Below are 13,857 nucleotides of genomic sequence, written 5' to 3'. Positions count from 1 at the left end.
CACACAATTAAATGAATATGATTGACTGAGATATTGACATTTAAGATGCATGCTCAGCTCATAGAAAACAGCCAACAAAACAAATGTTTGGGCTTCACTTTTGTGGAGCTGTCATGCCACTGTGCGCGCAGTCTGTAGTGGGAGCCTGTGATAAAACTTCCCTGAATGTTGCGGCTGCAGTCCGCAGTAAAATAGTAATCTACAACAGAGAGCAGACAGGACCAACTCAAATCTAATGTCTGGAGCCAAAGGCAAATAGCTCCTTTTGGGTTCAATTTTCTTTGTATTTTCCTTCTAGGTGATGCACTGAAGTCTGATGAAGGAAACCTTAACTTAAGCTTTATTTTGATGCAAAGATGTGTGCATTAGCATGAATGTAGCACAGCATGAGAGGGAAATCAGTGCCTTGTGTAATTCATTTTAATGTAACATGCATTATTACGATTTTATTTATATGTTGCTTCTAGGAGATGTACTGTGAATATGGACCAGGGAAAGCAGTGCTCCGTTTATTTAAAATTTTAAAGTGAAATTAAACTATGTGGCCCTAAAAGAAATTAATAATCTTGATCAATAATCATGATCTAAAAATGCAGGAAATCACAACATAGTTGCCAAATGCGAAAATCCCTGTGTTTTGTCTAATCCCTGATTCATGGTTTTAAAAAAAGAGTGCTTCCTACTGTATGAGGGATTCTCAATAGTACTGGACATGACAAGACGGCTGCAGATGGTAAATGTTACATCAAGTGAAAACAATAAACAGAAAACAAACTGTTGCAGACATTTACTGTCTTCAAGCAGCAGATGACCCAGGTCAACACATATAAGTTGCTTAAGCATTTAACAAATCAAGGGAAACATACGGACTGAGAGTTTCTGAAAGGGCGTTTAGGGTTTTACATTGTCTGCGATTTAATTTATGCTTCCACTCTGGTGACTGGGAGTGATCTGTGGTATTGTTTTCTTCAAGTCTGCTAAATGAAATGCTGACAAAATTATTCATAAGACAACTTCTCCTTCAACCTTCATCTTCTCGAACGCTGTCCTACATTGGGGATTTGAGGAAGAAATACATATTTATACCTGAGACTCTCTACGTGGGCTTGCTATTCATGCAATGCTAATGATTCATACAAACCTACTGCTACTTTAAGAATGTCATAACTGCTGGTGTACATAACGAATGTTGATATCAAGTGGTCCAGCAACTCATATCGATTAATACGCATTAAAAAACATCTAGGGAGTCTGTGATCATATGAAAATATATTATGTATGCATAATGATACACCAGCTTTTTTGTGCGTGTTCATACATGCAAGTGTGTTGTATGAGCATAGACGTCTGTACATATAACTTCATAACCGCCTGATCAACATCTGTGTGTGTGCATGCCTGAGTGTGCATGTGCCTAACTCCCTAAGATAATGATAACCATCTGCATGGTTTCAAACATCTAATAAAGTCAGTGTAATTCTCATCTAACCAGGAGACAGATGGTTTCACGCCCCATTCACTCTGCTATGATGATATACAGTGCACACACGCACAGAGAGAGAGAGAGAGGTAGACAGACAGATATGTATACTGTAGATGCAGCATTGTCCACATACTGAAATAAATTTATGGACAGAATGCACTAATACAACAAGTATGGCTTCAACAGCAATACTAAATATACACACCATATAGACATCTTCTACCTCTCTATGTTTGACTGCTCCCTATTTCTGTATCTTGTTTTGCTCCCTCCGTTCTTAATTCACTGTTTTTTTCCGTTTTCCTATCTTTTGTTTGTAACATTGCGGTTTCTAGGTAACTGCTGGGTGCTCTCAGCAGCAAACTAATAAGTTGACTAATTCTGGCTTTGTATGTCACCAGTGTCCTGGAAAAGCCTTGCATTTCCCCAAAGTCATCCTCTCAGTTTTGTAAAAAGGGTTTCATTTTTCCATATTATTTTTCCACTCTACGTGGTATGCTTGTTATTAGTCCCATTAAAAAAAATCTTCACACCTGCACACAAGACAAGAATAAAAATCAAGTTTCCTAAAGCATGCTGTTCATCACTTTCTGTCAATGACGAATGGCCATCTGGAGCACCGGGAGTTTTCCTGGTGGGCTGCTTGACAATTGGGGCCAATGCAACACAAATTATACACATTTTTTCCTTTAAATTCTATCAAGTGCTGTGTGCCTGACTGGCCCAGGAGAAAAGGTTGAGCCCCCTTGAGGCTGGTGCAGACAATTAAAAAAAAACAAATGACCTGTTTGGTGTCATTACTAGTCAATCATTTCATGTCATTTTTGAAGATATGTACTGTAAAGCAATTTGTAATTTGTTTGGAAAAGTGCTTTTTGAATAAATAAAAGTATAAATCCTCTCAGCCTAGCTGCAGAAAGAAAGAGAGAGGAGAGCTTCCCATTGAGCACAACAATACCAGCTGTACTATTGTTTTGCAGCTGAAGCGGTAAGACAAAAGACAATAGCCATGAGATTAGCATGTTTGGATTTCTCTAGCTGGCTATTTAGCTATATCGGGTGCAGAAACACGTTTAACATTTCATGAAGTCGATATGCCTATTGATTTCACTCCAACCACACTCTAGTTGGCCGATCACTGTGTAGACTGAGCAACATGGCAGTATGGCTGTATCCATGATATTTTGGGTTCCTTTTTATACAGTGGGAGGAAGTGTAGACACGTCGTCCATCTTTATCTACAGTACAGACTACGGTGTATTGTTGTCTGTGTGTGTGTGCGTGTGTGTGTGTGCAAATAAGAATTCCCATTCAAATAAAAATTGATGTGGAGTGTTTGAGCAATTGAGTGTTTTCCAAAAAACAACTATGTTGTCAGGGCTCAAACTCCAGCTATCTAAAAATAGAATAAAACACTTTTATTGACTTGAGCACTTTATATTCCAGAACAATATTTTTGCAGAACTGCAATTTAATTTTTCTGATCTTATACTTTCTCTTAATATCTCTCCTTTGTTGTGGATTTGTTTCGCATGAGTCTGGAGGAGCTCTCCCCCTGCTTTTGAACTCTGTCACTGCGATCATAGACTCCACCCTTTCTTCTTTCTTCTCACATCTCCACACTCTCTTCTTTTTTTAAACTTTGGTCCCCTGCCTCCTTTCTGTCTTCCTTACTTTTTTTTTTTAATTTCTCTCCTTCCAGCCCCTCTTCTCTATCTCACTGCACCTTACTTCCTCGTCCATCTATCCCAGCTCCAGTCCTCTTATACCCACTACCATTGTAGACACTTGGTTTCCTTCTCCCACCATTACTGTCTCTCCCTCCCTGCCTTCCTCCATTCCTCCCTTTGTCTTTTAGGTATATCTGTTTTGGTGCAATTCAGCCACCCAAAACATTTCATGAGCGTCATCCCTTTTCTCACTGTGTATTTACAGGTTTGGGGCAGTTATTGATTTGCCTTTCTTTGTTTCTCCAGTCACCCGCTTCCTCTCTCTTATTCATTTCTGTGTCGCTTTCTCCTTGTAGAATGGCTGGCTCATCACATTCTCTCTTTTTACCTTTTCATTCACAAACCCTCCAATGGACTTTCTTTATTAATCTCTACATTACCCTGTCTTTGTTTCTTTTTTGTGTCTCTTCTGTTGTCTAATGTTTTCTTTCACGATACCTCTTCATCTCTCTATACTCTTTCTCTCCCTTGTTTCCCTATGCCGCCTCCTCATTACTCCCCTTGCGCAATCTCTCCCTTTTCATCACTTGATTCATTCTGCCTATCCATCTACACTTTTATGGCTTAAAACTCCTTCATTCAATATGTTCCTGTGTGTCTTTGTGAGGAAGCTGTTGTTCCAAAATAGGATCAAATGAAGACTTGTGGATTGTTTGAAGTGGGATAGGGGATGTGAAAACAGGGGAGCTGAACAGAATCAAGTGAGCAGAGGAAGTAGAACCTGAGGAGGAGGGGAGGAGGAGAAGTGAGGTGCAAAGGAGGTCATAGATGGAAAGAGGAACAAAAGGAAAAGAAACAGAAAGAGATGGATGACTTTCAGCATTTTCCTTCCTGTAAAGTACATATCCACTGTTTCCCATTCTTCCTCTCTTTCTTTCTTTCTTTCTTTCTAATTTTCTCTTTTAAACTTCCTGCCCAAGTCTCATTCTCTATCACCTACAGTATATTTTACTTCTCTGGTTTCCCTCTCTCTGCATCCCTCTCTGGTTCCCTCTCAGTAGCCTCGCTGCCGGTTTTCTCAGTTTTTTTCATCTCAGTTCAAAGCCTCTGCAACTGCAGGAGACAGCAGGAGATTTTCTGTTTGTGGGAAGAAACGGCAGGGAGGATCTCAGGAAACATTCCCTGTTACTGTTGTTGAGTAGCATAGTCTATACTCTAAATATGGGCTGTTATAGCATTTTAATCTGTTCTTTTTTATTTCCCACTTTCTGTTTGTGAAAAAAAGAGGGGCTTCAGGAAATAAATCACAATTTAACACTGTCATTGTAAGCAATTTTTATCCTCCCTTGACCTGTTTCTACTGTTAAGGTCATAATCTGTTATATCATGACGCCAGCTCGTACTGAAATACTTTTGTTCATATTTAAATAGTCAATTGTTTTTTGTGGGACTTTTTCTGCAATTACACAGCTCTATAACAATAACTGCAATAATATCCTTCATTGTTAAGTACTTTGTTAATAGAATATTTGTGTTACATAAGTTGTATCTTGTCATCTGTAGATTTAGGATACATTATTGAAAAAGATTATTTATTCATTGGTGGTGGGATGTCAGTATCAACTGCAATTTAATGTTCATAATACAGGTTTGCTGTTGGCAAAACTTCAACACTTTATATATGTACTATAAAATAATTAGTTTTGCTATTGACATTTGTTATTAAATAGACTTAATAACTCCTATATAGTATGTTTGCTGTTAGTGTTTTTCATTCATCCATTCAATTATCTTCAACCGCTTGTCCCTATCAGGTTCGCGGTGGGCTGGAGCTGATCCCAGCTGACATCGTGCGTGAGGCGGGGTACACCCTGGAAAGGACGCCAGTCTATCGCAGGGCACATAGAGACGAACAGAGACAGACAACCATTTACACCTACAAGTCAATTAACCTTACACATGCATGTCTTTGGACTGTGGGAGGAAACCGGAGAACCCGGAGAAAACCCACGCAGACACGGGGAGAACATGCAAACTCCACACCAAAAGGCCCCAGCCGGGATGCAAACCTGTAACCTTCTTGCTGTGAGGCGACAGTGCTTACCACTATTTGTTGTAATTATCAAAAGAAAAAACTAAATAAAATATTTTTTAATAAAAATCTCCAAATTTAAGGGAAGCTTATGTTAAAAATAACACGCACACAATCTGCACGACGGTAGTTCAACAGGGAGTTTGAAACAAAACACGAAAGGTGTAAAACAAAACTATTTTTCAGACTTTTTTTTCCTCATGAATCTGCTATTTTTTTCTTGCAAATTTGCCACTTTTTTCAAGAAATATTACCCCCCTTCCCCCGTCCGTAATTTTTTTTCATTCCGTCCAAAATACATAAAATAAATTGGCAAAGACGCAGTGTTTCCAGACATATTGTACCTGTGGACCCATCATCTGTAGAAAAACTCAAACTTAGCTTGCCATTATTACTTTGGAAGCAGTCATTAAGGGTGTTGGTTCTTACCTTTACAGCTTGGCTTGGTTTGGTTCCAGGTTCCATCTTTAGTGCAGCACAGAACGCTGCGTCCAGGTGGTTCCGTCAGGTGACCGGGGTTACAGCGGTAGGCCACTGTGTGGTTGAAGGTAAACTCACTTCCTAGATAGATCCCATTGGCCACTGGGCCAGGATCTCCGCAACTGATCACTGAAGGAGGTGAGAGACATACACACGTATATGTATTACATTGTGGTTCCAGCAATCCTGCACTAGTGTAGTGGTGCACAATGGCAGGAACATGTACAACTGTGGTTTCTCACATAGCCTAAAACAAAATAAGTTTTTCCTTGCCTGCCCCCTCATCCTTCTACTCAGCTCTCTCACAGAGTGTCTCGCCTTTTCATCTACATCCCCTCTCCCTTTTCACCTTTTCCCCAAACCTCTATCTGACTTTGTTCAACTATAGAAGTTGAAAATTCAGACACAACAACCGCACCCATGTAAAAGCCTGTACCTGCACTGCAGCAGGTTGCCTAGGTTGTCAATGCACAATTTATGCTACCCATGTATCCTTTACTAAAAAACACAGCCCTGCACACACCAATACTGATATTATTTACATGTGTACTTGTCGTGCTATAGCTAAAGAAGCTAGTAAAAAACTTTGCTCATTTTTGATGACTTCGTCACCTATTGTTAGCACTAAATACTAAAAACAACAACAGTAAAAGTAACAGTAGAAGCAATGATATTAAACCTATCCTACCAGTGCAGTCTGGGGGTTGTCCTGTCCATGTCCCATTTGTTGTGCAGTGTCTAGTGGTCAGGCCTGAAGTTTTGAAGCCCTCCCAGCATGCATAAGCCACCGAGCTGCCGAAGGTAATGCCATCACTGAAGACAATCCTGCCGTGTGCTGGTGTGCCAGGGTTACCACAGGATACAGCTGAGAATTGAAGATGTATTAAAAAGTGAGTGATAATATCAGTGTGAGCAATGTTGTCTTGCTGTCACTCAAGGCTGATCAGCTATAGGCTGCAATAATGAGCTGTATCACTGGAGTCAGCTGGAAATAACATAAAATATGTCCTTGAGGTAGTGAGGCTGATTAATAACTAAAGGTTGTTGGATTGTTTCCCAGCACTAATTGGCAGCAATACAATATTCCAGTTGTGTGCTAGAGGCTGGCAGCAGGCTGGTAATACATCTACATCAACCACTATAACTGCCAAAGTGCCACTGAGCTAAGCATAGAGCCTCAAACTGCTCCAAAGACTGTTGTTGCCTGGTGCTGCCTCTTGTTAAAAGCCAAGACATGAGGTCTGCAAATGAATGCAACAGTATTTTAAAATAAGCCCATCATAGACCATACAATGGGTTGATCGCACGGTGTATCATAGGGCTTCCCTTTTGTCTTTGTAGGACAAGTTGCAGTAACATAGCCTGAAACTGCCAGACCAAATCACAAATGCAGGTTATTCTGGATCATCTCAGTTCATTTTCCATTTCCAAGGGCTGTTGTCAACGACCAAAATGCCTCTGGATGCAATTGGATAGACCTACAACCAACAACCGATAGGAGCAAAAAAAACGTGACGTGAGCTGAGAGACAAATGCAGACTAGAGCATGCAGACATGAGATGTGTTGATATAGCATCAATATACCTGTGAACAAGTGTTGCCATTTTTGCCATCAGAAATCAAAAATAGTACTGCAACAGAAAGTTCCACATCTCCTGCTTTACTAACTAAGTTTATGCTGTTTTGGTAGATTTAAGAAAAAAGTGTCTTGGAGGACACAAGGCTGCAGATGGCAAGGGACTGCATCTCTGGTCTAAACTAGTGACCCATCAATCTTTAGTTTGCTGGCACAGCACATTAACAGAAGGAATTAACAGCCAACCACAGCACATTTCCCTAATAAGATCATGACAATTGACAGCCTTTAACAATCAAACACCTATTGATGGGAGTCATTAGTTAGATCCCTTAAAGGCTCTGTCCAAGGGTGCGTGTGTGTGTGAGGTGGAGCACATCTGTGTATCGCAGCTTACTGTTTGTGCATGTGAGTGTGATCAGTATACGTGGTGTGAGCAACAGTCTGTATGTGTGTATGGATTTCTTTGTGTTTGTGTCTCAGTGATAGATGTCTCATCCTTTCTGAATCAGCTTTTAACCACTATTAGCTTAATGAAAAACAACTGCAAACAGACATAAATCATTAGTGTAACACAAGCACAAACACTGTTGCACACGCAAAAGAGACAACTCTTAGGAAAGACTAAAGGCCTATATTTTGTAATTGTACTACAGTTTACAGTCCTGTTTGGTAGTTTTAGTTTTGAGGATAACTTTGAGGATGACTGCGTCCTCAGGCACCAATACATTTTTTTGGGAGGCTTAAGTAGGCTCAGTTTAGCAGCTAAAGTGGAGATACTACATAGGTGTCATAAGAAACTAGACTATCTACTGTATGTCATCGGTACCAACCATGACATGTTAGCTTGCCGGGAAGGGTGCTGAATCACGCTCAAAAGTTAGGCTAAATTTTGGCAAGGGGAAAACTGGCATAGTCATTTTCAAACAGGTCTCTTAACCTCTGATTCCGATATATCTGAATAAAAAGGGGTTCTATTGGTACCCACACGACATCAATGTCTTCACAGACATGCCCACTTTATGCTATTCCCTTTTCTCATGCAGTACAAATTTGTTCCTCAAGGTCTGCAACAATATAAGATACATAATAGATCTTGAAATGGTAATAAAATACTTTCATCATAATGATTTAAGCAGTTCTATTATCAGATGGATTGAAAAATAGTGTATATAGCTGCCGTAAATGTGAAAAAAAAATCTCCTGGGGAGCAGGAAGTGAACTATATGAATTTCTCTCATTTAAGTTGGCTCGGTCAGATTGGTTCACAGCCACACAATAATATAGAATAGTATACTGAAATGTACAGAATGACTCACTCTTCCTAGCCCTATCCACTTAAATCACTGCTAGAACTACTCATCTATCTAACTGAATTTAAAATCTGCGTCAGAGTATCAAGTTAATGTCAGCAATGCTTCATTCAGACTACTCAACATAGTTGGGAATAGAGAAGGTAACACAGGCAGAGGCTTAGGATTCCAGTGTCTCTACAGCACGATGGGAACCCACTTTAATTTCCCCTAAACCCCAATGGGTTTAAAAAGTTACTTTGAAAACTACTGTTGTATAGGACACACTTTATTACCACATAGATATGGAAGATCCAGCTCAGTCAGTAAGGAGTGACATACTTCAATCATTTGTATCTGGGCCACACAGATATAAACATGCACACACCTTTACTTGAATCCCCACATTTCTTCTACAAACTGCTACTTGCACATATTTCTTACATTATCTGAACTTTTTCTGTTGAAAGACAATTTGGAATTTTGTCAACTTGTTAGATGACTTATGGCAAAAAGGTGGTAGAAATGTTTTGTGTTGTGTGTTCTACTTTATTTTAAATATGACATCCATCTTAATGCACGCATGTATACAGTGAGCAATGTGTACGCTTCACTTACAAATTATATATAATGTACACTGTATGTAATGGGCTTTAAGCTATGTTTGGTAATGGATTAGTTGCTTGCTGTCACCAACATGCCAAGTAGGCTGATGTATTCTCCAAAGCAAAGATTAAGCTGTTTAACTTTGGAGGCTGTGCTGATTTATTTTCACATAAAATGCTGAATAATTAAGTCCATATTCCACACATGCACTGTGGGTTTTCAAAATCTGAACTGCTTCATTTTAAAGCAATGTTTATTTTTATAATAATGTTTTATAGAATCTGGGTTGGGACCCAAAGGTAGCTGGAAATGACAGTTCAGCATGTGCAGTGTTGTCACATGTAAATCTCTTGTATAAAGCAAGCAGCAGTTTTTTTGTTTGTTTTTTTTACAATAAAACAATCAATAAAGGGTGCATATAAACAGAATATTGTGCACAACAACCCATAAATATCTATTCTGACTGTAGAAGATATTCTTGCTTTGTTATATAAGTACAGAACCAGGTGCTATGATGGAATTAAGAAAGTAAAGGTTTGGTTTTTTTGCTGTTCATAGTGAGAGCTGCAGTATAGGTGTCTAATTTATTCCATCTTTCCACATAAAGTCATTGCCATATTTCCCCACCTTGACAGACTGGCTGTGTGCCGCTCCAGGTGCCGTTGTGAAGGCAGGTTCTCTCGGTTGAGCCAATCAGACTGTATCCCGCTTCGCAGCTGAAACGCAGCAGGCTTTTGGTTTTAAATTCTTCCCCTCCCAGACGGGCACTGTGGGGAGGCATCCCTGGATCTCCACAGATTCCTGGACTTACACCTATAGTGAGAAAAGAGACATTGGGTTAATGTACCAAACATACACCGACAGCCAGGCACATTCACACCATGGAAGCAACCAAGGACCCCCACACTGGGCTGAACTGATGAGATCCAAACATAGAAACACACGTAGCCACATGCACAGACAATCCAAATACACTCTATACAGTTAATGTGAAACACAGCTGCATTCAAGTGATTTCCATTAGCCTCCTAATAGCTTTTAGTGATACTGTCTAAGTAAATGGTAAAACACAGAGTTACAGTAAGAGGTTATCCCTCACTGGGGCCACCGAGCTAAAACTAAATGTGTGGATTCACACTACAGGTCAGCAACACTGACTAAAAATTATCTGGGATTTTAGTCATCTCATAACCTCTGTTACAGGAAATGCACAAATATTTTTGCCGACTCAGCCTTTCATATAAAGTGGCACACATACGGTACAAACACATACCCATGCACCCATAACTTTGTAGAACTGAACTTTGCATTTAGGCTACACCAAATTGTTCTAGCATTAATAGCACTGAGCGTGTTACAATTTTAGCAGCTTAAATTCCATCGGTAGGGATTTGTGAGTTTAACAGGGTACAGCTCCAAATGCAGCATCTTGCATCTCAATGAGGTCTTCAGCTGCAGGATGGAGTCTGCCCTACTGAGTTTTCTGTTTTGAGGCCAGCAGAGTAAGCTTACTGCATTTCAGCTATTGAGACAGTTGTGTTGTAGTGTAGTAGTGTACTGGGATCTGTGTAAGCCTACTGTAGAGCAGCACTGACTGTACAACCTGAGACGTAGACCAGGAGTTTTCCACTTAATTTCTCCTACTGCTCTCCGTTTCTTAAACATGCAGCTCAAGCCAGGTTACATACAGTACAGTAGTCGCTCAGTTTATACTAGAAACACATCATGTCTATTTCTCTGTATTTGTAAATTTATTGAATGCTTTGATTATAATAGTTACAAATAGTACTTTCATACATTTCTTTCATACAATGCTCCAGCAAGTGGCAAATGGCCAGACTTTTGTTTAGTGTAATGCTGTTGAAAAAAGGATGAGATGCTTTCTTATGTAGACAAATTTAATGTATTTATTTCATGGAGCAAAGAGGATGCTATGTGCAAAAAGGGTAGTTTGGTCATAAAGTGGTAGTGGACCCCAACCTTTTTGATCTCAGGTGCCCCCACAGCCCTGTCAGATGAACTCACATCTGTCGGCTGGTTTGGTCAGCAATCGTACTACTACTAACCTAGGGTACTATTTCTACCAGTAGCCTACTTTTAGCCAGTTCTATCTATGATTTAGTTAACATTATTTTTAGGTATTTATTTCTAATATTTATTTATTTCACGTAAATATGATATAAACAGCTTGCTTCAATTGGCTGGTAAATGGTTAACCTGATTGACAATGATAATGTTTTCTCTGGTATGTTATTTAACTGCATAGTCTAGTCCTGTGACACATACTAGATGTAGACCTCAATGTCCTTTTATTAATTTAAAAAATATATATTTTTTTATTGATGCCGTTGTGGGGAACTACCTTGAGCTATATATGAATGTGTAGTATGTAGTGCCCTAGTTGAATACACATACTGTACGCATACACAATACCCACTGATCTAACATCAAAAGCAAATACAGTTGGAGAGGTAAGTGCTATACAGGAATCTGTAACACAAAAGGCCCCTGACTGTCAAGTCAGTTCTAGTTAGTACCTGATATTGACATACAGCATAGTGTGGGTAACAGGTTGCATTATGCTATTTGTCATACTGGAACACAACACCCTGAAGACATCTTCATACTGACTTGCCTGTGTGATATGACTCACTCATGTTGCACCAGATTGGATGAGACTATGTTTTCGACAGCTGAACCAATTTTCTTTCTATCTCACTAACTAAACAGGTTTTATTCCTCAGTCTACTGAAGTCACAGCATTTTTATTTTAAGCAGCGAGTTTTTGTCTCTGTTGGCGGTCTCAATATAGATTGTGCTGATTTCAATAGGTGTGATTGCTTGATTATTGCTTTAGATTTAAAAACAAAGTCAAAATGCCTCCCGTTTTGAACAGCCTATAAAAAATTGCAAGACAAGGTAACAGACATATCTATGCTCTGCTATTCTACCATCTGAAAACCACTAGGCATATGTTACCCATGTTACAGGGCCTTAACTATAAGACTGTGCAGTTACATATGCTTCTTTATCGACCAGGTGGTGTGACTTTACCAGTGCAGTATGGTGGCACTCCACTCCATGAGCCATCCTCCTGACAGTGGCGAGTGATGTTGCCCACCAGCACCCCTCCAGGCAGACAGGAGTAATGCAACACTGAACTGTACGTCCAACTGTGGGTTCCAGATACTACCACATTAGGGGGTACACCCGGGTCACCGCAGGAAATAGCTACAGAAACAGTGAGAGATTGAAAGAGAGGGTGTTAGTGTTAGAGGGTGGTAGTGTTTGTGTGTGTGCAAGACTGTGTCCAACTATAGATTTCAGATTTCACACTTCTTGTGTGTGTGTGTGTGTGTGTGTGTGTGTGTGTGTGTGTGTGTGTGTGTGTGTGTGTGTGTGTGCGTGCGTGCGTGCATGCGTGCTTCTTATATCTGAGTTTGAAATATGATCTTTTCAATAATACTTTACAAGACATTAATTTTGCAAATCTGTAATCAACTTGGTTATTATACAGTAGATTTCCTTTACTTAGCACCTTTGATCCCTTTTTGTGGCAGTTTTGCCTTTACTTGCCGTAGAGACAAACAGACAGTGAACGTTGGGAGAGAGACAGGGCTATGACATGCAACGACAGTCCCCTGGCTTAAATCAAACTTATTATGCACATTGTAATTTTACAATATAACTTGTACATACACACATGACACATGATTAATCAGAACCCATACTACTTTATTTACACTTTATGGCAGAATAGTCATGCTATAGTCATGCTAGTCATGCATAGCCTATTTTTATTGGGTTTTATCTAACTCCCTAAAAAAGAACCAATAACTCATCTCAAATTAAATTAACTTTAGCTAGAACACAAACAAGCTGCCTCTCTCCCTCTCTTGCGTGTTCAAAACTAGTAGAAATCGTCACATAGTGTCAAAGCAACGGACATCAGTGAAACAATCTTCTAGTTTTTTCTTCAATTTAGAAAAAAATGGACATTTTACAGAGCATATGTTTCTGGAGGACACAGATATGAAACTACTTTTGATTTTCTATTTCTGCAAAATGACCCGTCCTCCGATATCTCCCCTTACCCCCAAATTGTGTTACTCCATCCTCTCCTTTCCCCTCAGTCATCACCCCTCTCCCCCCAATTTTCCTGATAAGACCTTGTTTCTCGAATGTAATGCTCGGTGCACAGACCACATCGTCTCACTGACCAGTGTCTGCCCCTCTCTCCCTCTCTGTCTGGTTCCTCATCTCTACTTCTCTGTAACTGTGTCCTCGTTCTGCCGTCCTGTTATTCTCTCTGTGCTCCTCTCTCCATCTCATCAGCCTCTCTATCGCTCTCTATTTTAATCTCTATGTTTCTATCATCCATGGTAGCTCTCTGACAAAAATGCCTATTGCCCAAAGAGACACATCTACCTCTTTTTCTGTAAAAAAGACACACAAATACACACACTCAAATCTTTAAGCCTCTTTCTTTCCCTCCTTTTATGATTACTTCCCTCCCATTTTCTCCCTTGAACCCTCTTTTATTCTCTCAGTTTCTCATCCGCTCCTCATCTTCCTCCCAGTGGTTCTTCAAGCCATTTCACTCTTCAAATGGCTTTTCCTGACAAATATAAAGAAAAATAAATAGAAAACCACCTGCC

At 39.7% G+C, this 13,857-nt stretch overlaps 1 protein-coding gene across 1 annotated transcript in view; it reads right to left on the bottom strand.

The window, feature by feature from the left end:
• The window catches only part of LOC310948137 (CUB and sushi domain-containing protein 1-like), a gene marked incomplete at both ends in the record, with an annotated part of 443,680 nt that overhangs the window by 18,616 nt on the left and 411,207 nt on the right, over window positions 1-13,857 (bottom strand). The window contains 4 exons of the mRNA XM_083915161.1: window positions 5,675-5,854; window positions 6,414-6,590; window positions 9,827-10,012; window positions 12,254-12,430. Coding sequence (XP_083771287.1) covers window positions 5,675-5,854; window positions 6,414-6,590; window positions 9,827-10,012; window positions 12,254-12,430 — 720 coding nt within the window. The remainder of the gene's footprint in view (window positions 1-5,674; window positions 5,855-6,413; window positions 6,591-9,826; window positions 10,013-12,253; window positions 12,431-13,857) is intronic.

The sequence above is a fragment of the Echiichthys vipera genome (genome assembly GCF_963691815.1).
Source record: "Echiichthys vipera genome assembly, chromosome: 1".
Lineage (NCBI taxonomy): Eukaryota > Metazoa > Chordata > Actinopteri > Perciformes > Trachinidae > Echiichthys > Echiichthys vipera.
This window is presented reverse-complemented; position numbering and strand designations above follow the sequence as displayed.